The sequence below is a fragment of the Python bivittatus genome, unplaced genomic scaffold (assembly GCF_059951505.1).
Source record: "Python bivittatus isolate LINGU-HERP-01145 unplaced genomic scaffold, Pbiv_v1 ctg000080_np1212, whole genome shotgun sequence".
In the NCBI taxonomy this organism is placed as follows: Eukaryota; Metazoa; Chordata; class Lepidosauria; order Squamata; family Pythonidae; genus Python; species Python bivittatus.
Genome location: NW_028277035.1, coordinates 6,600,601 through 6,621,001, shown reverse-complemented (window position 1 = coordinate 6,621,001; position 20,401 = coordinate 6,600,601). Strand labels below are relative to the sequence as shown.

At 39.2% G+C, this 20,401-nt stretch overlaps 3 protein-coding genes across 11 annotated transcripts in view; 2 read left to right on the top strand and 1 right to left on the bottom strand.

The window, feature by feature from the left end:
• Positions 1–5,588, top strand: part of TMEM220 (transmembrane protein 220) — a 15,884-nt gene extending 10,296 nt beyond the window's left edge. For 5 of the 7 annotated variants that reach the window (XM_025163147.2, XM_025163146.2, XM_025163144.2 and 2 more), the window contains 3 exons: positions 1,057–1,180; positions 2,459–2,518; positions 3,965–5,588. In XM_025163147.2, the coding sequence (XP_025018915.1) occupies positions 1,057–1,180; positions 2,459–2,518; positions 3,965–4,097 (317 nt within the window). In that variant the 3' untranslated portion in view covers positions 4,098–5,588. The remainder of the gene's footprint in view (positions 1–1,056; positions 1,181–2,458; positions 2,519–3,964) is intronic. The other 2 variants (XM_007422854.4, XM_088133450.1) reach the window with 2 other exon arrangements.
• On the bottom strand, positions 5,446–9,620 carry ADPRM (ADP-ribose/CDP-alcohol diphosphatase, manganese dependent). Of its 2 annotated transcripts, none has more exons than XM_007422855.4 (5): positions 9,494–9,620; positions 8,943–9,104; positions 7,729–8,359; positions 6,872–6,988; positions 5,446–5,861 (listed from the first exon to the last, which is right to left on the bottom strand). In XM_007422855.4, exons 3-5 carry the CDS (start codon positions 8,333–8,335, stop codon positions 5,548–5,550), a joined length of 1,038 nt encoding a protein of 345 aa, XP_007422917.2. In that variant the 5' UTR covers positions 8,336–8,359; positions 8,943–9,104; positions 9,494–9,620; the 3' UTR covers positions 5,446–5,547. The 2 variants fall into 2 exon arrangements, with proteins under 2 accessions (XP_007422917.2, XP_025018906.1); XM_025163138.2 differs by having other exon boundaries at positions 5,446–5,750.
• On the top strand, positions 9,361–20,401 carry SCO1 (synthesis of cytochrome C oxidase 1). 2 transcript variants are annotated; one of them, XM_015891533.3, is made up of 6 exons: positions 9,361–9,645; positions 10,624–10,714; positions 11,606–11,803; positions 17,032–17,124; positions 17,261–17,376; positions 19,452–20,401. In XM_015891533.3, exons 1-6 carry the CDS (start codon positions 9,478–9,480, stop codon positions 19,581–19,583), a joined length of 798 nt encoding a protein of 265 aa, XP_015747019.1. In that variant the 5' UTR covers positions 9,361–9,477; the 3' UTR covers positions 19,584–20,401. The 2 variants fall into 2 exon arrangements, with proteins under 2 accessions (XP_015747019.1, XP_007422918.2); XM_007422856.4 differs by lacking the exon at positions 9,361–9,645 and adding an exon at positions 9,690–10,111.

The window sequence follows — 20,401 nt, the reverse complement described above, 5'->3', positions numbered from 1 at the left end:
TATTAACCAAAATAGATCCCTCTTCCAATTACTGATAGTTTGGCTATGCATCTCTTCTTTGTTTTTTGATAATTTAGAAATAAGATTTTGTGCCTCATCCAGCTAACTGAACGTTCTTAACTACATTCTTAAACCATGAATTTATATATGATTGTAAAGTGCTACTAGGCAATATGCTGAACGGTGAAATCATAAAGTCATTTAAGGGTATCGCACTCTTCTATTTTTTGGTGGATGCTCTTTGGAAGGTAGTTGATAGTTATAATTATTTTTAACCCAATCCTCTTCCTTTTCTAAAAAAAAAATTCTCACAATTGTGATATTTGAAACTGTATAGTTGGACATAGAGAGGGAGAGCCTGGTGTAAATCACCACTGGCTTTCAGCTTAATCTACTTGATGGGTTGTTGTGAGGATAAAAGCAGAGGTGAGAATATAGTATACTTCAGTTCTTTGGTTGAAAAGGCAGCATGTGAAGGTAACATTTTAAGTATCCTTAGATATGCCTGGCGTTATGTTTCTTTCACATTTAACTTGATATCTATCTTGTATAAACCCATGTGTTATTTTGCCTCTCTATTCCATTGAAGTAGTTGTATACTGTACAAATTTTTGCATATATTTTTGTTATGTTTAGATGTTTTATCCAACATATTCAAAGTCAGTTAAAATCTTCTGCTCTTCTTACTCTCTTTTTGGAATGAAGAAGTCTACCATATGATTAATTTCCCTAAGATTTCATACCATAATTATTTATTTAACATTCTTATGTTATATCTGTATCTAATGTGGCCTGTTAGCTGCTCTTTCTCTTTTCTATGTCAGTATCTCCTACATTTTTAATTCTCTAAATTCAGCTGTTTTAGATATTTATACATGCATGAAAAATGCCTCCTCTTGTTTGATGATTCTACTATATGCAGTAAATCCTAAATCTAAATAATTTGTTCTCTACAATTGTTGTTTGAAGGCTTTTGAAGAGATTATCCAAGAAAAAAATGAACTCAGTGTGCAAATTCGATTGTAATTTGTACAAACAACTTGCCACCTTTTCCAGATAACATTGTGTGGAAGAGTATATCAGATCTACATTCAGCTGCTTGTGTTGTGGGTTCTGCTATGTTGGGATACTCCTTGGTTACCAGTGCTCAGAATAACATCTTGCATGAGGAAGAAGGCAGGTCAGTAATGAGATCTTTTCTGCGTTAATTCAATATTATCATTTTTTCATGATCACTATACAGTGGTACCTCTAGTTACGAACTTAGTCCATTCCGTGACTCTGGTTGCAACTCGAGTTGGTCTCAAGTCGAGGTAAAGTTTCCCATAAGGTTCAATGTAAATCCGGTTAATCCGTTCCGCCCTCCGAATTTGGTCGCACCACGAGGCAAATTTTCCCATAAGGTTCAATGTAAATACGGCTAATCTGCCCTCCGAATTTGGTCGCACCCCAAGGTAAATTTCCCCCATAAGGTTCAATGTAAATATGGCTAAACAGTTCTGAAACATATGCATTTTATTTTTAAACCTCCAAAATATTCCAAACGCCACAAAAACCTTCCAAACACCACAAAACGCACCACAAGCCTCACCAAACGTCTCCTTGCTACCACGATCTCGCCCACAGGAAGCCGCAACCGCGTGGCAGCAGGGAAAATGGCCGCGGATCCAGTTCGTAAGTAGAGGCGAGTTCGTAAGTAGAGGTAAATTTTTGGGGCCAGAGCTGGTCGTATCTCGAAAAATTCGTAAGTAGGGGCGTTCGTAAGTAGAGGTACCACTGTAGTTCTCTTGCTTAACACTTGTGAGATCCTCAAGCTACCATAGATCTAAGGAATTAGAAGCATTTAAAGCTTTGAAATACCTAGAACAAATTCCTGAGATATATTTTGATGTGCCATGAAACTTAATAGAAAGAAATTCCAGAAAATTTTATCCTGCAATCTGAGCTTACTAACATTGATACAAAGCATAGGAGGTAGTCTGATTTTTTTTTTTTTAATGGTGCACATGTAGGTTGTTCAGGCTCCTCTGTAGTTGCTGTTTAATCTAGTTTTGTATGTTTAAATACAGTGTCATATTTTATCCTGAAGATGCTAAATGTAACCAGTCTACAACCAATCTTATGGTGTAGTGCCCAAGTCAAGTAAAATGCTTATATCTTTTGCCTAAATGGAAGTATCTTGCATTCCCTAATCAAATTGTGGGATTGATAGGGTTGTGTTAATACTCCCAACTAATGAAAATATGGCAAATAAGTTTTTCCTCAGGTAGCATTTTTTTTCATTTCTCAAACCGCCAGCATGTGCTTTCAGTACTAACAAGTTTGTACTTGTTCAGTACTAACAGAATTAATGCTGTCGTAATTATAAGCAAGGACTTTCTACTGTGTTTCTTTGCATATATTTATTTTATGGAACCAATTTTGTATAACTTACATAGTCATCTTTGATTAAAAACAGGGAGTTATTTGGTCTGATGATTGTTACAGCCTGGATGAGCCTTTGTCGTAATTCAGCCAAGTGAGTCTTTTAACCTACTAATTCCAGTTTAGTGTTTAAAATACGTGGAAAACTTGTGCTTGCCTTGGCAGATATATTAGTGTCTTCTGCTAACTCATATATATCTGTCTATACACTTTAAAATGCAGGAGAAAGAAGTATCACTGAAATGTGGTATAGATATTGCCTTCTCATGTTGCTGCAGGATTGAAAACTTTATTATTTTGAAATAAATACATAGATAGCCCTCGCTTACCAACTGCCTCGTTTAGCACTTCTTCTAAGTTACAGTGGTGTATAAACTCTGCCAAAACCTTGCATTTATGACTGTCGCAGCATCCTAGAGTCACATGACCACCATTCAGGCGCTTTGCAACCAGCACACATTTACGACCGTTGCAGTGTCCCACGGTCTCGTGATCACCATTTGCATACTTCCCAACCTGCTTGCAATAAGCAGAGTTAACGGAGTACGCAGAAGTAAAATTCTAAGTCGTGGTCACCTAATGACCAAATGGGAAGTGATGCTGTAAGTCCATGATAGTCACAATTCTCCACGTAGCGACCGCGGCACTTAGTGACAGAGTTGCCAGTCCCAATTGAGGTCACTAAGTGAGGACTACCTGTATACAGGTAAAGACTGTTTGTTTAACGACTTTGTTTAGCTACTATTCAGTTACAACAGTGCTAAAAAAGTGACAAATGGTGCCCGAAGTTACAGCCATCACAGCACGCCCCACAGTCACGTGATCACAATCTGGCTGCTTAGCAACCAGTTCACACTTACAACGGTTACAGCATCCCAGGATCACATGATCACCATTTGCAACCTTCCCAGCCAGCTTCCGGCAGTGTCAGGCCCAGCCCAAGAACAACAATGAAACAGTCCAGTCTAGTACAGTTCCTTTATTTGCTTACACCTTATAGATAGAATCTTGCCAAACTAAATCTATACTACAGCAACTAGTGGATATACTCTGTGAGGTTCTAGGGAGTGGCTATCCTGAATCTCTTACTCTTCTCAAGCTCCCCCTGCGGACAATGCTGCCTCTTGTCTCCTTTCCCCTCCTGGAACCCTCCTTCCTGATAGCCTTGATCTCCCACATCATTCTCCTTCTCGTAGATACATTCCATCACAGGCAAGCAAAATCAATGGGGAACCATGTGATTCGCTAAACGGCCATATGATTCAATTAACAATCACAGTGATTCACTTAACGCCTGCCATAAAAAAGTCATAAAATTGGATCCGGTCATGTGATGATTTGCTTAACGACTGCATCACTTAGTGTCCTAAATTCTGGTCCCAACTGTGGTTGTTAAGTGAGGACTACTTGTATCTCCTATATCAGAGTTCCAGAAATCATACTTTTATGAAATCAAGAATAAATCCTGTTTTTGAGTTCCTGTTAATTGGATTGAATTGGATTGGATTGTTCAGCAAAATCTCTGCCTTTTTCTTTCCAGAAATTCCCTGAGTGGATTTCACTTGGTCATTGCAATTTTCCTCTCTCTTTCTCCTTTTGTAATGTGGTTGTACATCTATGTGAATACAGAAATGCGAGCTTCGTGGCCATCTCACTGTAAAACCGTTATTTAAAATGATGGAAAGCAGTGTCATTACTTCAGAGCTTGATTCTTCACTGATGCCAAATTAACAAGAACCACAAATAAGGTTATTTACTTCCCACAAAGTCCAGTTTATCTACACTGCTCCTGAAGACTGAAAATCCAGAGGTAATTGAAAGTTGAATTTTCTGGATTATGACCTGTTTTCAACTGCATTAATCCTAGCTGGTTCATGATTTCCATTGTATTAATTGTGTGCTCTTGATACATGCAAGGGGTTGGACTGAATAAAATGAAAGTGCTTTTGTGGGAGGTGCCTAAAGTTAGTTTGAGCTTCATGCTGAAGTTATAGGACTGAAGCCAGACCACACCATTAGAAGAACAGTATGTTGTATATATTTATGGAATGTAAATAAATATATTAGTAATTTGATAGGGATGTATCCGATGTCTTTGAAACTCCATCCATAAACCATCCATAACTTCTCTACATAGATCTGCACTATTCAGATGATTAACATACAATTCTTAATCTATAAAAGAATGACATACTCCATTTAATAAGTCATAAATTAAAATTTGGAGAAGTGAATGCTTGATGTAGTACTAAGCTCATTTCTCTGTAAATTATTGTTCACAGAAGCTGATTTAACTTAAAGCTTAAGTATTTTGAAGAGGGCAACCATATCTGGGCTACACATATCTGGACAACCACTAGATTGCAACAGACATAGAAAAACTCTGTTTGCTGCCATCCAGTATTCTCTGGGTTTTTGCAGCTCAGATATGGTGATCCAAATACTGAAATATGATAGCAAGAACTTCCATTGTTACTACTTGTTGTGTTTTAGTTAATAAATCCTTCCATCTAATTGGATGTAGAAGACATTACCACTCATTTTTAATTGAACAGGGTGTGTAAGGAGTTAGACACTGTCTCATTCTCCATTCATCCTTTGGCAGGAGGTTATTTATTTCTGATATTCATACTTCAGTATTGTTTGAATTCTATCTAGAGGAAAAACTATGAAGAATTACCACTAGAACTCTCAGCCAGGAATTTATTCTTCAGTGAAAGTGGTGGTATTTCAAAGGGACCAAAAGGGAGAAGCACAATGGTAGGGAGTGTTTTAAACAGAATGTTATTTTATTCCAAGATTACAGATGTCAATCCAATGTATTATTTTCCCAGGCTTCATATCAGCAAACAGAGCTTCCATTCAATTTTCATGTCAGACAAAGTTGAAAGTGTAATTATCCAAATAGGAAACACATAAGAATGAACTTTTGGCAAATAGTTATTACAATATAGTATGAAATAAATTCAATTTACCAGGACTATTTTTTTTGTTGTTTAAAAATTCATATGACACCTTTTGTAACTTTCTTAATTCAGTGTTCAATATTAAATATTAAAACTGAGTTTTAATTAAAAACAGTTGAAAAATATCAATTTCTAACCCAGGCCAATACAATTATATTTAAAATGGAGAAGGGTATCGATGATCTTTGAAATGCATCTCCCTATCTGGAACTCTTCCTTTTCCCTTTAGGACCAGTCTGTCATTATAGACATATATAGTTCCAAAAGCATTACTTTCTGGAGGAGTTTCTATAATTCCTTCAAGGGTAAGGTGATGGACTCCATGAGAATCTAGGCAGTAACCACCATAATGGAGATGGCCTGCAAGAAAACACACCACCGAGTGATGTGAGGAAATGACAGAAAGGGCAGCTTTATAATTCCAAGCAAGGCAGATACTGCTTGTACAGTCTGGGTTGATAGGTATGTGTCCTGCAACGCAAGAAGAAATGTGCCCAAAACAAATGAAATACCACACAGTACTATGACATCTACAACGGTATAACATTCCACAGAATTTGACCGAAACTGGATATCCTCAGCTCAGTCCTTAGCTTCTTGGGTAACCTTAATTAAAAGCCATCGATTCTTAAATTGCATTCCAATTTATAAGATGGGAAGTATACTAGCATACTTCAGTGTAGCTGTATTGAAATCACAAGAGTGAAACACTTGCCCTGGGAATATTCAGAATTGTTCTTTGAAAATCTGATATTTAAGTAAATACAGGAACAGTCATACCTTTACAATTTACATAGTAAATATTGATTTAAACTTCTAATCATTCAAATGTTTGGAAGAAGTAGAACTGGAAAAATAGAAGTAACTAGGCCCTTTTTCTAACTCTTTTCTTTTTAGGAAAGCCTAAATACAATGTAATGTGCAAAAGAATAAATAACAGGATATTTGTTCATTCTCTCTTAGGTCACGGTTTGGTATTACGTGTCTTCATTTAGGTACATTATATATCAGGTTCAAGAAAAAGAATTTGTCAGAACAGATGGAAGTGAAAAATGTTTTGTTTCAACTCAGAACAAAACTCAGTTACATTTTGAGGTCTGTGCCACACTGTTTCAGCAGCCAAAAATTCAGGTAGTGCAGATAAAGCAAGGCTAATACCCATTAGCTCCTCTCCCTGCTATGCAGCTCCCAGTGTGGTACATACCACAGCTAGCCTACCCCCGATTTTTTCAGCATTCTCTGCCCCTTCAGCTATAACTGCTGCTGATATCCCAACAAAGTGTATCTCACTGGCCTGTCTATCCCCTGATCTTCCCACTCCTTTCCTTCCTTGAAACATCTAAAACATACATAATTCAGTTCAGGCAGCAGAACACCCCAAACCAGCAGAGAACACACCCTTAGTCAGAACTGTAAAAACTACAAATATTGATGCTTTATTTGTTCCCCAATAGTACTAATTGTTAAAAATACAGCCATACCTGCAATCACAACTCTCTCTTGATTCTCATCAGCATATGTAAGAACTTTGTCAACCCAGTCCAGCTGGTCTTGACTGAATCCACCATTGAACTGTACAAAATTGCATTCAACAAGCCCTGTAAAAAAGTAAATCAAAGGGAAGCTCTATTTTTAGTTTGAAATGTACTTTTTATGAATAATAGCCAATTCCATAAATGTTTGTTGAAGGCAAGGTGTGCCTGACTTTAAAGGATTGAACCAGGTCTTATAAATGAAGAAAATGGGATTAAAAAAGGTTTGTTTCACTGAGTTTCCTGGAGGTAGGAATTTTGTCAGTGTTTCAATATTGATATTTCAGTTGGGTAGCATAAAAATTTAATAAATTATTCTTATCATTTAATAATTGCAGAGATTCTAATATTAATATTGCAGCAGTTATACAGAACACATCAGTGTTTGTAGACAGTAGATAACAGCTCTTTCATTTCACCTTTCCTAATTTAGAGATTACATAAATGCCTTGATAGGTAGCTCTACTGCCTAGCTTAATTCAGTAGAACTTTTTGTGTGAAAAAGTTGGCATTCTGAAATGAACATTCCATGGGGTGGTATCCTTGCCATATACTTGTGTTCCTATAAACACAAGCTGAGAAAAGTCCACTTATGACCCTACAATAAATGTGTTGGTGTTAAGATTATCATATAACCTTTTTATTTTTGGTATGACAAACTCAACACAAGTAGTCCCCTAAAGCAGAATATATGAAGACATCTTCATATTCATCAATGACAAGTTCTTTTATCTATACAAAACCAGATCTTTCCCAGATCATGATTCTAAAAACATGCAACAATTACGTTCAGCACAATACACTACCTATTGGACTATTCAGATTTTCATTCTGATTTTTTTCTTGTAGCAGCTGTAGAGATTCTTTATATTTTTTTGTTGATGTTTCCCTCCCCAGAATACTTAAGTCATATGCATCAAGAAGAATGAATCGAAATTTAGGCATTGGAGAAAATTGGTAAGCATAATAGAATTCTGTAGTTGGGTTTCCTGTAGAACTCTGGTCTCTGGTAGAATTATTAAGCAAAGTTTGGTCTTCTAAGTATTTGGTATTCAGTTCAGATTGCATCAGGTAGTTCCGGCTGAAATTATACAACTCATGATTGCCCCATATGTGATGAACTGGTGCACTGAGCTTCTTAAATTCCTTCATAACTTCTTGTAGTGCTTTCTCTGATGTCTTATGTTGGGCATTGAAGCCATCAATGATGTCCCCGAGCTGTATTACAAACTGAACCCCAGTTCCATTCCAATCTTCAATTGCATTCTGGAGGCAGCATAGGCTGTGCTTATAGTATCTCCTATGGATTCCAAGGAAATCATAGCCATCCTCTATATCAGCATACTGAATATCTGCTATGATTCCAAAGGAGAAGAGTGCCTCAGATGTTGCTCTTGTGGTTCCTGCATCCATATTGCGAAAAGGTCTCGCTCAGAACTAATACAAGGAGAAAAAGAAGAGATGAATTGTTTGGAAAGTAAATCAGATGAAGCAAAGCAAGTGTGTAGGAATTTTTATTCAGATACAGTTTTTGATAGTACTGATCTTTTCAGCAAATTGTATTTCATGAAGGTGGTAGAATATGTTTGAAACAACACAGATTAAAACTGCAGTTTTATAGTTATTTTTCTCACAATCACTAGCAACTGAATATGATTTTACTTCTATGTAAACATGCATAGGCTTGCAGCCTTAATTATCAAAGCCTATGGTAGTTAATGTCCTTGCATACTGTCATATTATCCCTTCCAACATAACAACAACAACATCTCCTGATACACAGATCTACTATTCTCCTCCTCTTCAGACAAGCATAGCTGTGATGATTGGGGATTAGGGCATTTGTTGTAGGACAAGAGCCCTGGATTACATCCCCAACCTAGATTTGGGGAAGCCTTTCCGTGCTGGTAACTTTTGTACTTTTGTCCCGTTCTCCAAGCTGTTCTTTAGAGTCCTCCTCTGCAACAGAGGGGGCGGGTAGGAAAAACCCTGTGGGTCAATGGTGGTACAAATTACTTACAGTTTTCATGAATGAAAATCTGAAGATTTCCAATTAGCCACTCGCACATACGTTTCTGTTAGCCTTGCATTTAGCGGCGAAGGCCCGCCCCGGTGAACATAATAGGTAGGGTTACTTTGGGTACAAGCAACCGGTCCCGCTCATCTCGCTTGAAGTTTCGTACTGTTTTCGGTTAAAAAAAAGTATATTAAAGATACCGGCGGAAGTGATTTCATTTCCTTCCTTTCGCCATAGAGCTATGTATTAGAAACTCTGCGGGTGGCACTGCGGGAGCTACTCTTGAATCTCGCAAGAGGATCGTTCCTGCTTCTTTCCTATCCTGTTATCGCCTCTCTCCCCGGTCGGAAGAGGGCGATTGGTAAATTGTTGGCGGCGGGGGAGGGGAGGGGAGGGGAGGGGAGGGGGGGGAATCCAGCAAGGCTACGGTCGGCTCGCCTTGCGTCCACCCGAAAACAAAACATGGCGATTGGCAACGGATGTGTTTTTATTCCACGCTTGTTTTAAGTTCACAATACGGACTTTTCCCAGTATCAAAATGTTTGAAAAGTTACCTCGTAATCCACTTAATTGTTTTAAAACAGGGAATGAAAAGTTGGGATTTCTCCACCTTTCTTATCAGTCGTTCTTATTACTATTCAAGAGAAACTGGAGAGAGAGGGGGGGAGAGAGAGAAGAGGACCATCCCACAAACAGGGGCGGAAATGTAAGTCTTCACGATGACACCCCTCCTTTCCAAAGCCGCCTTAATTCCTTTCCTGTCTGCAAAGCATTCCGTGTATTGCGATTTCGGTAGAGAGGCGAGGAATGGAGGGGAAAGTACTCTGGGGGCGACTGAATTCCGAAGTGCCCACTGCTCTTTCCCATGCCAACCATAGAGAGCCAAAATAGAGCGCAGGCGCCTCTTGCAGTCCCGGGAGTTTGCGCCATGTGACAGTCTTGAAGCCAATGCAGTGGCAGGACGCCGGTCTGTCCCGGAACTGCAAGCCGGCCGCGCCGTTTCGTGAGCCTGGGAAGGGAGGATGGCGGGAGCGGTGCGGTGTCGCCTCGTTTCGTTCGCCCGTTGCGCGCGACCAGCGCTTCCGCCGCGTGGCTCCCCGGGCTGCTGTCCTGTGCGGTCCCTGGTCACTCCCCGAGTCAGGGGGTGGCAGAAGGGCTTCAAGAAACCTGGGGTGAGGCTTTCCGGCTCTAGAAGTCAGGGTGGGAGAAGCGGATGGGCGGCGGCTGCTGCTGCAGCCGCCGCAAGCACTGGATCGCTGGGTGGAGGCCTTCGCTTGGCCACCTTTGCGCGCAGCCTTCTTGGCAAAAGAGGGCGCTTCGGTCGGGATCGCGGGTCTGTCTTTCTGCGGAGCTGAAAAGAGACGCTTGGCCAAATCCTCTCTCCTGCTGAACTTGCTCAAAGGTGCGGAGTCCCGTCCGTGGGATGTTACTCTTTAATTTCCTTAAAGGGGCCCCTCCACCTCCACCTCCTTTCCCGATCTTGCCTTCGGTGGTCCCCATACCGGCTGAAAATCTTTGAATAAACCGGTTCAGCCGGGAGCAGGGGAGACAATTAAAAGCGCGTGGAAAAGTAAGGCGGGACGACGAGAAGACTTACGATTAGCGATCGTGTGAAAAGGGGGCTTGGGCTGGCCCGAAAGCATTTATTTGCATAACCCTTTCGTTTTCCCTTCTTTCCCAGTAGCCAGTAACTTGGAAGAGTTTAGCAGTCTCGGCTGTGATTGGAGGAGGGTTGCTAGGAGTAATGAAATACGTGAAGAAAGAGAAAGAAGCAGGTTGGCATCCTTTGCACTCATTCTGTTGCTGTTTTATTACCACCTTGTGGAGATGTGATGACGTTGTATTGTGTAAAGATTTCCACATGTGGCTAATAGTGGCTGTTGTGTAGTTTGATCGTTTCTAAACTGGTTTTCAGATGTGCTGGGCATGGCTAGGAATTCTGGGAGTTGTAGTCCAAACACATTTAAGCAGTAGTACAAATAATTATACGTTTTTGATTATTGTTTCTTCCCACCATGAGATATGCCCAAATGTGTGATGGTTTTCACTTAACTTCTGCTTATTGTCCTTGTCTTCAATTGATTTGTGCATGTGTAGATCAATATTATTAAAGTTCTCCGTCTTCCAAGTCTTGCTATCAGTAAAATCTCTTCTACAGCATAAAATTGGGATGCTGTAAATGGTTGTTTTGAAAATCATTCAAGCAGCTGAAACAGTAAATATACTAGCATTTATTGAAGTGCAATCAGGACCTATCTTAATTAAACCCCTGAGTGTAAATGCAACAAGAGAGGATACAAGTGATCTTTAAATCATTTTATGCACCGATTTTGAAAGACTCTGAAAGCTTCCATGTTAGCTTTTCCCAAATTGTGGATGTTTCACTGTGATATAACACTATTTCTTGCTATTATGTTTGGCCTTTGCCATTGTAACTCTGTATTTTCACCCCCAGGATAGATAGTATTCTTCAGATAAAGCAAAAACAAAAACCAAACCCCCAAAACAAGTTCTAAGGACAGACACATCTTAAACTGTCCCACACATAGGAAAAGAAAAAGCAAAGAATTACGAATGTATATGTAGGAATTTCTGTTGGAATCTTCTCAAGATTTTCTTCCATCAAAGCTCCAGGCAGATAATCTGATTTTGTGATCCAATTTCAGCACTGGAGAAAGAGAGTACCCGATCCATTGGAAAGCCTTTGTTAGGAGGCCCTTTCTCACTTGTTGATCACCACGGACAACCCAAATCAGATCATGATTATCTGGGCCAGTGGGTTTTAATCTATTTTGGTTTTACACATTGCCCTGACATTTGCCCAGAAGAGCTGGAGAAAATGATGCTAGCAGTGGATGAAGTTGGTAAGTAAATCCTGCTGAAACCTGAATTTATTGATTTGGCTTGATGTCGGCACTGCCCAACTCCAGAGCGACTGGAATGACTCTCCATGTGGGACAGTCCTGCTGTTCTTCTCTTGAGTGAGAGAATGATTGTGACTCAGGATTACCTTATGATTTGGGCCTGTTATAAACCAGTGCCTCTCATCAGAGAGCTTATGGAGAGTGGGAGATGGGAGGGAGGTAAAAGAAAAGAATCTGTGTAGAAAGGTTTTACATCCATTTAAAACTTGGTTATATTCAACAAACATGAATAAAAGGGAAATGTATAGCATAGAAGAGTGAAGGCTTGGTGCCCATGTTCAGAGAGGGAAACATCTGCATAAGAAACAGCAAGAAAACGAAGACATTTACTATTAAAAAGGATCTCAGTGGTGTACTGTTTCACTTGTCCATCTTACAAGAGCGCCTTCTTAGATGGATTGAATTAAATTGACACTTGAGCATCTTTTTCCAACCTTGGTCACTAAACATTTGAGCTACATCCTGACCCTTATGCTAGTTTTTGCTTAGATTTTATAGAAGCTTAACCCTAATAATTGCCAAAAGCTCAGTACTAAACAAAAGAAAAACCTAAAACTATCACGAACCATAAAAATTCACTCACATTCTAACCATCACACTAGTTTTCCATGTAGATTTCAAAGACACTTAACCCTAACCCTAACTTCACCCTATAGCCCATAAGCCTCTCAGTCATTTAGGAGTCAGGCAGCCTATAAATGAAATAAATAAAAATACTTTCCCTAACTCATGTTCAATCATTTAATCTAACTGAATATGATCCTAAGACTATCATCCTAAAATTTCTCCCTGATTCTAATTCTCTTGCTATTTTTAATAGAATTCAAGGAAGTTTTGCTTTAACCCTAACCTCATCCTAATGCCAAAAAGAATTTAGCCAAAACTTTGCTTCACCACTCAACCCTATCATCAGTCTAAGACTACTACAATGTATATAAGCTCAACATAATAACCACCCTTATTTTTACTATAGACCATTTGGAATTTAAACAAATTAGTCCTAACGTGATAGTAAGATTTATCCTATGAAGATTTCCCATTAAGAGTAACACATTAGTAATTCCCAGTTTGATGATAAACCTGATAAATAACATACTAGAACTAACATTAAGAACTCATACCATCATACTGAGTTTAGCATAGATGTCAAGGAATCCTAATACTGTACTTACACTAACTTCATGGTAATATTGACATTATCCTTTATACCAGGAGATGATCCCAGCAGTAACATAAATCATAGATTATAACTGACGATAAAAATTCACCCTGATTTTAATCCTCACCTTCATTTTTAGGATTGATTTCAAAGAAGATTAAACTTAATGTTAACATGGCACAAACATTCATTAAAAATATTTTCCATAACCATTGCCCCAGCCTTCGACCCTAACTTTAGTATCAAACCAAGACTAATACAGTCTATAAAAATTCATCCTCATCTTAAATTTTTAGATTAGAGTTCCAGGAACGTCAGTGTTAACCTCACCTTATCACTCATGAAACATTTTCCATACATTTTGCCACAAAACGTGATCCTAACTGCAATTAAAATTTAAGTCTACCAGTATCCATAAAAATTCGCCCATATTTTACCTTGTATCCTTCCTTTTATTGTACACTTCAGGAAAGCTTAACTCTAACTTCAGATTTTATTATCTAACCAGTTGGCCAGCATTCAATCCAAAGAGTATAATGGTTTTGAGACTACCGATATCTATAAAAATTCATCCTCATTCTATCCCTCATCCAAGATTTTAGTTGAGACTTCTGGGACGTGTAACCCTATCCTCAGCTGATCAGCCCTAAAAAATATTTCCCATGCCCCAACAATTAATCCTGTCCTCAATTTAAGTTAAGGCCGTCACTGTTGTAGAAATGAACCCTCAATCTTAGCCCTACCCTAGTTTTTAGTAGAAGCATCTAACTGTAATGCTGGCTTTTAGCATGAACTTCAGGAAAGCATAAGCCTAAACTGAACCTTGTTCTGTTGTCCCATTTTTATGGATAGTGGTAGATTTAAGTTGATATTGAGGTTAGGATTTATTCTAGTAAATTTCTAGTAAATTTATTTTAGTAAACATACAGGGAGAATATTTTTACTGGTGATAGGTTGAGTTTGGGATTAGTCTTACACTTCCTTGGACTGGTAAGAGAAACTATTTTTATGGCTGATAAAGTGAGTTTAAGATTAAAGCTAATGCTAACCCTAAGTATCCCTGTTGCACATATCCATGTGTGTCTGTGTATATTCCCCTACATTTTCCCACAACACTGATTTCTGATGACAGTATGAATTTAGGATAACCACTATGCATACAAATTAACTCTGAATCTATCCTTCACCCTACTTTTTATAACAAATGTCAAGGAATCTTAACTGTAATCCTAATCTAATCCTATCACCGATATACCCGTTTTTCTGCATGTTGCCCACCATTGGATTCTGACTGCAATATAATCTTAAGGCAACCACTGTCCTTAAAAAATCACTCTGTATTCAGCACAAACTTCAAGAAAAGTTAAGCCTAACCCTAGCCTTGCTCTATTGCTGTAGAGAGTAAGGAAGAGGTCCTTGATGGGCATATACAGCAGCTGTTGCCAAGGCAAAAAGGGTGGGAGGTTTTTTAAGTCCAGAACAACCCAATAATATTCTGAAGCAGCTCAGACAGACCCCTCCCTAATTCACTGAACTATAAGAAGAAGGAGGAAGTACAACACGATCAGATTTATAAAATTCTGTTATAATAGCCAATCTTGATGAAAATAGTTTTAGCCTCCCTGTGGAGTTGATTTCCTGGTCTGGTCCATCTACTGAGGCTGACAGTTGCCCATACATATATTTTTTCTTCACATTACCATAATGTTTAATCCTAGTGTCAGTATAAACCTAAGACTATAACTGTCCCTAATTTTTTTTCCCTGAATATTAATGTGACCCTTGTTTTTCTGTATTAATCCTAGATTCTGTTATTAATTCTAAACCCATTCTGCTGCTTACAAGAATATTTTCTCTCACTTTCTGTTTTCTCTCAGCACTTGCTCTTATCCATACTATGAATTTAAGATTAATGCTATGATAAAGATTCCCTGGAATCAGCTTTGTTTTAGAAAGACTCCAAGCAAACTTAACCCTAACCCTACCCTCATCATATGATCATATGATAAATGAAAATAAGTTGTCTTCCAGGTTCCCCAGGATTCACACACATTTCACACTGTAATATGTAATTAAGAATAGTGCTATGCATAAAAATTACTGTTTTCATACAGATTTTTATCTTTGTCTTAATTTCAAGCATAAAATTTAAGGAAGCTAAACCCTAACCTAAATTCAGCTTATCATCCGTAAAACTATTTTCCACCCACCCTTCCATAGCACTCAAGTTGAGCTCAATGTTGGTTCAAGACTACTGCCTCAAATTTCACCATGAATCTAAGTCTAATGATAGCTTGTAGCACAGACTAAAGGAAGCTTAGTCCTAACCCTAACCTCACCCTGTGTCCCAGAAATATATTTTCCTTAACATTTGCCCCACTCTTACCTGTAATACAATGTTAGAGTGTCTCTATCAATAAAAATTAGCCCTATTTCTAAATCTCATTCTACTTAAATTACTATTACAGTTAGATTCAGGGTAAATATCTATGAATAGTGGTGGTGCCAACATTGAGGAAATGATTGATTGTCGGGGTAGTGTGCGGGGAAAATATTTTTATGGCCGATAGAGTGTGTATAGGGATTAGGTTAAACTTACATGAAACCTATGCTAAAACAAAGATGAGGGTTAGAATCAAGGTGAATTTTTCTGAATAGTGGTAATTTTAACTTGATGTTACTAAGGTTAGTGTTAGAGTTAAGCTTGTTGAAGTTAATCTTGAAAATCAACCTTAAATTCACATAATGGGTAATAACGCTAGGGCAGTGTGTATCGAAAGTATTTTTATCTGCATTAGGGTGAGTTTAGGGTTAAACCTCTTTTTTTTTTTTTTTTTAATCCGTTCAATCATGTCCAGTTCTTGGAGACTGCCTGGACAAGTCCCTGCAGTTTTCTTGGCAAGGTTTTTCAGAAGTGGTTTGTTGTTGCCTCCTTCCTAGGGCTGAAAATGAGAGAGAGACTGGCCCAGGGTCACCCAACTGGCTTTGTGCCTAGGTGGAACTAGAACTCATGGCCTCCTGGTTTCTAGGCTGATGCCTTAACCACTACACAATACTGGCACTCAAATCTCCAAATTCATGCTAAAAAGATTATATTTAGGGTGAATATAAATGGATACTGGTAGTCTCAAATTCATAGTATGGTTTAAGAGTGAGTGAGGTCAATGGAAGTTATGAGAGATTAGCATTATGATTAACTTTTCTTGAAATCTATACTAAAAAGAAGGGTGAGACTTAGAACCTGAGTTAATTTTTTGCACAGTGATAGCCTGAGGTTAATACTGACTGCTGAGGAACAGTGAGGGAAAAAGGTATTGTGGGGTTAGTGTAAGGTTAAGGTTAGAGTTAAGCTTCCTTCAAGTCAATTCTAAAACTAGTATGAGGTTAGGTTTTGGTTAAAGAGTGATAATCCCAGCTTGATTTTATGATTAGGACTGGGTTCTTTAGCAATGGGTGGGGAAATGTTAAAGCGAATTAAAAGCTGGTAGAAAGACAATATGTTTTTAAGCATTGATAGTACTGTACCAGCATGGACAGATAGCTGAGGTTCTCAAAGACGGTCCAGGGGGAGTTCACTTTGTTGGTGCCAACAGGGAGGAGATATTTTCATATCTAACTGCCATATTTCAAATGGCAGATGAAGGTGACATCTGTCTTGGTTAGTAGTCAAATATAATAGGAATGTAATCCAACATCTTGGAAAAATCGCTGGAAAAGTAACTAGAGCAAGGGTGGCCAAGCCTTTTTTTAGTCCGAGAACTGCACGGTTTCAGGCATTCATTTTATCCCTTAAAACCTGCCCAAAATGTACCAGGAAACATGGAAAGCTTAGGTCCATCCACCCTGGGGAAGCTGGGCTATATACAAGCTTGAACACAAAGATGGGTAAGGGGTATAGGTTTGTTTTCAAGGTTATCTCCAGGCTTAATCTAGGAGATCTGCAGGCTTGAACGTAAACTGTCTTGAGACTGATTACTTGAAGATTAAGTATCATCTTTTGTGATGACAGATGGAATCGCATCTTTGCCTAATGTCACTCCACTCTTCATCACCATTGATCCAGAGAGGGACAATGAAGAGGCCATTGCCAAATATGTTAAAGGTAATCTTGGCCTTTCTTTTTATTGGAAACTCTACTGACTCCATTTTAACTTACAATTCTGACCAAGTTCACTTTTGATAAATTGGGCTCTCATTTTTAATGCATCGGATCTTGTTGGCTTTATTTTTGTTTCCAGAGTTTTCACCAAAGTTGATCGGATTGACTGGTACGAAAGAACAGGTTGATCAAGTGGCTCGAGCCTATCGCGTCTATTACAGCCCAGGTCCCAGAGATGAGGATAACGATTACATCGTGAGTACGCTTTCTGTATGGTATATCTCGAGTTTTCCCACCGATTGATAAAGCTGGGAGAGGTTTTATGAAAGAGGGTCATTGAATCAACAAAATGTGAATGATCAGAGAGTAGGACAGTCCTAGAAGTATATAAATTCGAAAGCATTGTGAGAATGTTTGGCCTATGTTAGAAAGATAAAAGGCACTTCTCATAGAGGACGTGGGAGCTGACTCTGCAATTTCTTCCAAACAAGAGGCTTTCCTTTGTGAGAAGATCGCGTTTGGTCGTTTGACTTTTCTGACTGATGGGAGGCTGCAGTTTTGCGATCCTCTTTTGTTTGTGTAGAGGAACAGTTGTTGGGACATTCTTATTTTAAGCATGAACAAGAAAAGCCGAACTGAAAAAGAGCTTGTCAGCAGTAGAACTGAAAACATTATACTCTGATACTGAGAGTGGTTTCAGTATTCATATTAGTTTTAATAAGGCCATGTTGAGATTGGAAAAATTCAGTTGAGGCTTGCAGGATTGTGTGTGTGTGCGTGCCTTCAGGTGAGTCTTGACTCCTGGTAACTGTCTGGACAAGCCTTTGCATTTTCTTGGCATTCATTTTTTGAACATGTTTTCTAATGTGCTCTAGAGGAGGATAATTGTTTTAAAAAGTGAAGTCTTTTTAGAGTCTGGCTCAACTGCAAGTAACTTTGGTGACACATTGATGCAGCTTTCTTGGCAGTAGTACAGAGGTGGTGCCACCTTTGGGGTGTTTCAACTTTCCAGTCTGACGTAACCCTGAAGTTCCCTGGTGGCTTCCCCTCCAACTGCTCCGCAGGCCCAGCGGTGCTGAGCTTTTGAGCTTGGACAAGGTCAAATAGGGGCTGCCTTCTCCCAAGGAAAGATCCAGATGGGCAAGCAGCAGTACCAGAGGATAGCCAGCAGAGGGTGCCAGATACTAAACGACATTGGCCACAAAGGGCAAGCACTATATGGCATAATTTCCATACAAAAGAGTCACTTTTTGTGAGATGGGCGGTATCTAAATTCGAAATATAAATGATTTCAGTCTTTGTTGTTTCAAATAGGAGCTTTTATTAGTGTAAATGTCCCTACATGTACTTTAAAGTATAGATGCCCCAAGGTGACAGTTGTTGGTTGTAGTACTGGCTTCGGTTCCTCCCAAATTAGCAGTCTAGTCATGAAAAAGTGGTATTTTTAATTAATATTGTTTAAAAACAGTATCTGAAGTTGCTTCTTGCTGCTGCTGTTCGCCCCACCCCAAGAAATTCAGTACTGTTCTTGTGCCTTACAAAAGATGTTGAACTGGTTTTTCTCATACAGGTAGCCTTTGACTTACAACCACAATTGGGACCAGAACTTCCATCGCTAAGCGATGCGGTCGTTAAGTGAGTTGCGCCCAATTTTACGACCTTTTTTGCTGCGGTCATTAGCAACTCACCATGGTCATTAAGTGAATCTGGCTTCCCCCATGGACTTTGCTTGTTGGACGCCCCCTGGGAAGGTCGCAAATGGTGATCACGTGACCCTGGGACGCTGCAACTGTTGAAAATACATGCCGGTTGCCATTACCTGGATTTTGATCATGTGACTGCAGGGACTCTGCTATGGTCATAAGTGCAAGGACCAGTCATAAGTCACTTTTTTCAGCATCATCATAATTTTGAACAGTTGTTAAACAAATGGTCATAAGTCGAGGACTACCTGCACTCAAGGGTCCCTACTTTACTTTTAACTGATGGGGAAAGCTTGGTTCCAGGGAAGCCTGCCTTTCATCAAGCACAGCAGCTCAAAAAAGCAATTCTGTAGAGGTTTTTTTCCCCCTTTTTTATATAGGGCTTGGCTGTTTTGGTGTTTTATCATCAGATGTGTGGGGCATTTTTTTAAATGTATTCTTACATTTGCTGCTGAAGAAATATCTTCTTTTGATGTGTTTCTTGGCTACCTATGAAAGCCTTCCTCTATGTAGAAGTCTAGAGGTGGAGAGTAGTTCAGTCACAGAGATAATTTAGTGCTCAGCAGAATTGCCCATTCTCAGAATTTCCACCTTACCTCCATCTCTTTTGTGTTTCTTTTCTTGCAGGTGGATCACACTATCATAATGTACCTTGTTGGGCCTGATGGGAAATTTGTTGATTATTTTGGCCAAAACAAGAATAACATTGAAATTGCTTCTTCCATCCTAAAGCACATGAAACAATACAAGAAGGAATAAGGGACTAAGGTTTCTGACTGTCAGGCAAGCACGCCTGCTACTATACATCTAAAATGCATAATGGTGAACAGTTGTTAAATGAATGGTCATAAGTCGAGGACTACCTGCAATCATGGGTCCCTACTTTACTCTTAACTGATGGGGAAAGCTTGGTTCCAGGGAAGCCTGCCTTTCATCAAGCACAGCAGCTCAAAAAAGCAATTGTGTAGAGGGTTTTTCCCCCCTTTCTTATATAGGGGGGAAATGCAGCTTGTAACATTAATTGGAGGAACTACTGTGCAGGTAGTCTGCTGTGGCATCTTCTTTGTGCAGCTGAATTTACTAAACCTATACTACAGACTAAGACTCAATTCCAAAGAGAAGCTGGATGTCTTTCATGGGTGGTATTTTGTCTAGATACTTTTCTCTGGATATGCCTCAGCCGTACAATGGCTTGTTCGTGCAGATTTCCCCAAGAGAACGCCATCCGTGCCGAACGTAAGCCACAATTGCTCTCGTCATTAGAAGCGTGCGTTCTTGTTGAAGAGACCCCTGCTGAACTGAACAGCACTGAAGTTAACCACTGGGATTTGCCTGCTCTCAAGTTTTACGAGTGACTCCTCGGAAGCGTGGTTTCAGGTCCTTTCTCAACCAACATTTCCAGACAAATATCGAGCGTCGCTTTTTGTTTTTGAAATAATTGGTACAGTTTACTATATGGCTGCTACTGAGCAACATGGTAGGACGGGAACCTTAACTCTTTTTATGAAGTGGGATAATTGATCAGATAAATCAAATGTGGGGCACAGATGATGAAATAAAGTGAAAGAAACTTAAAA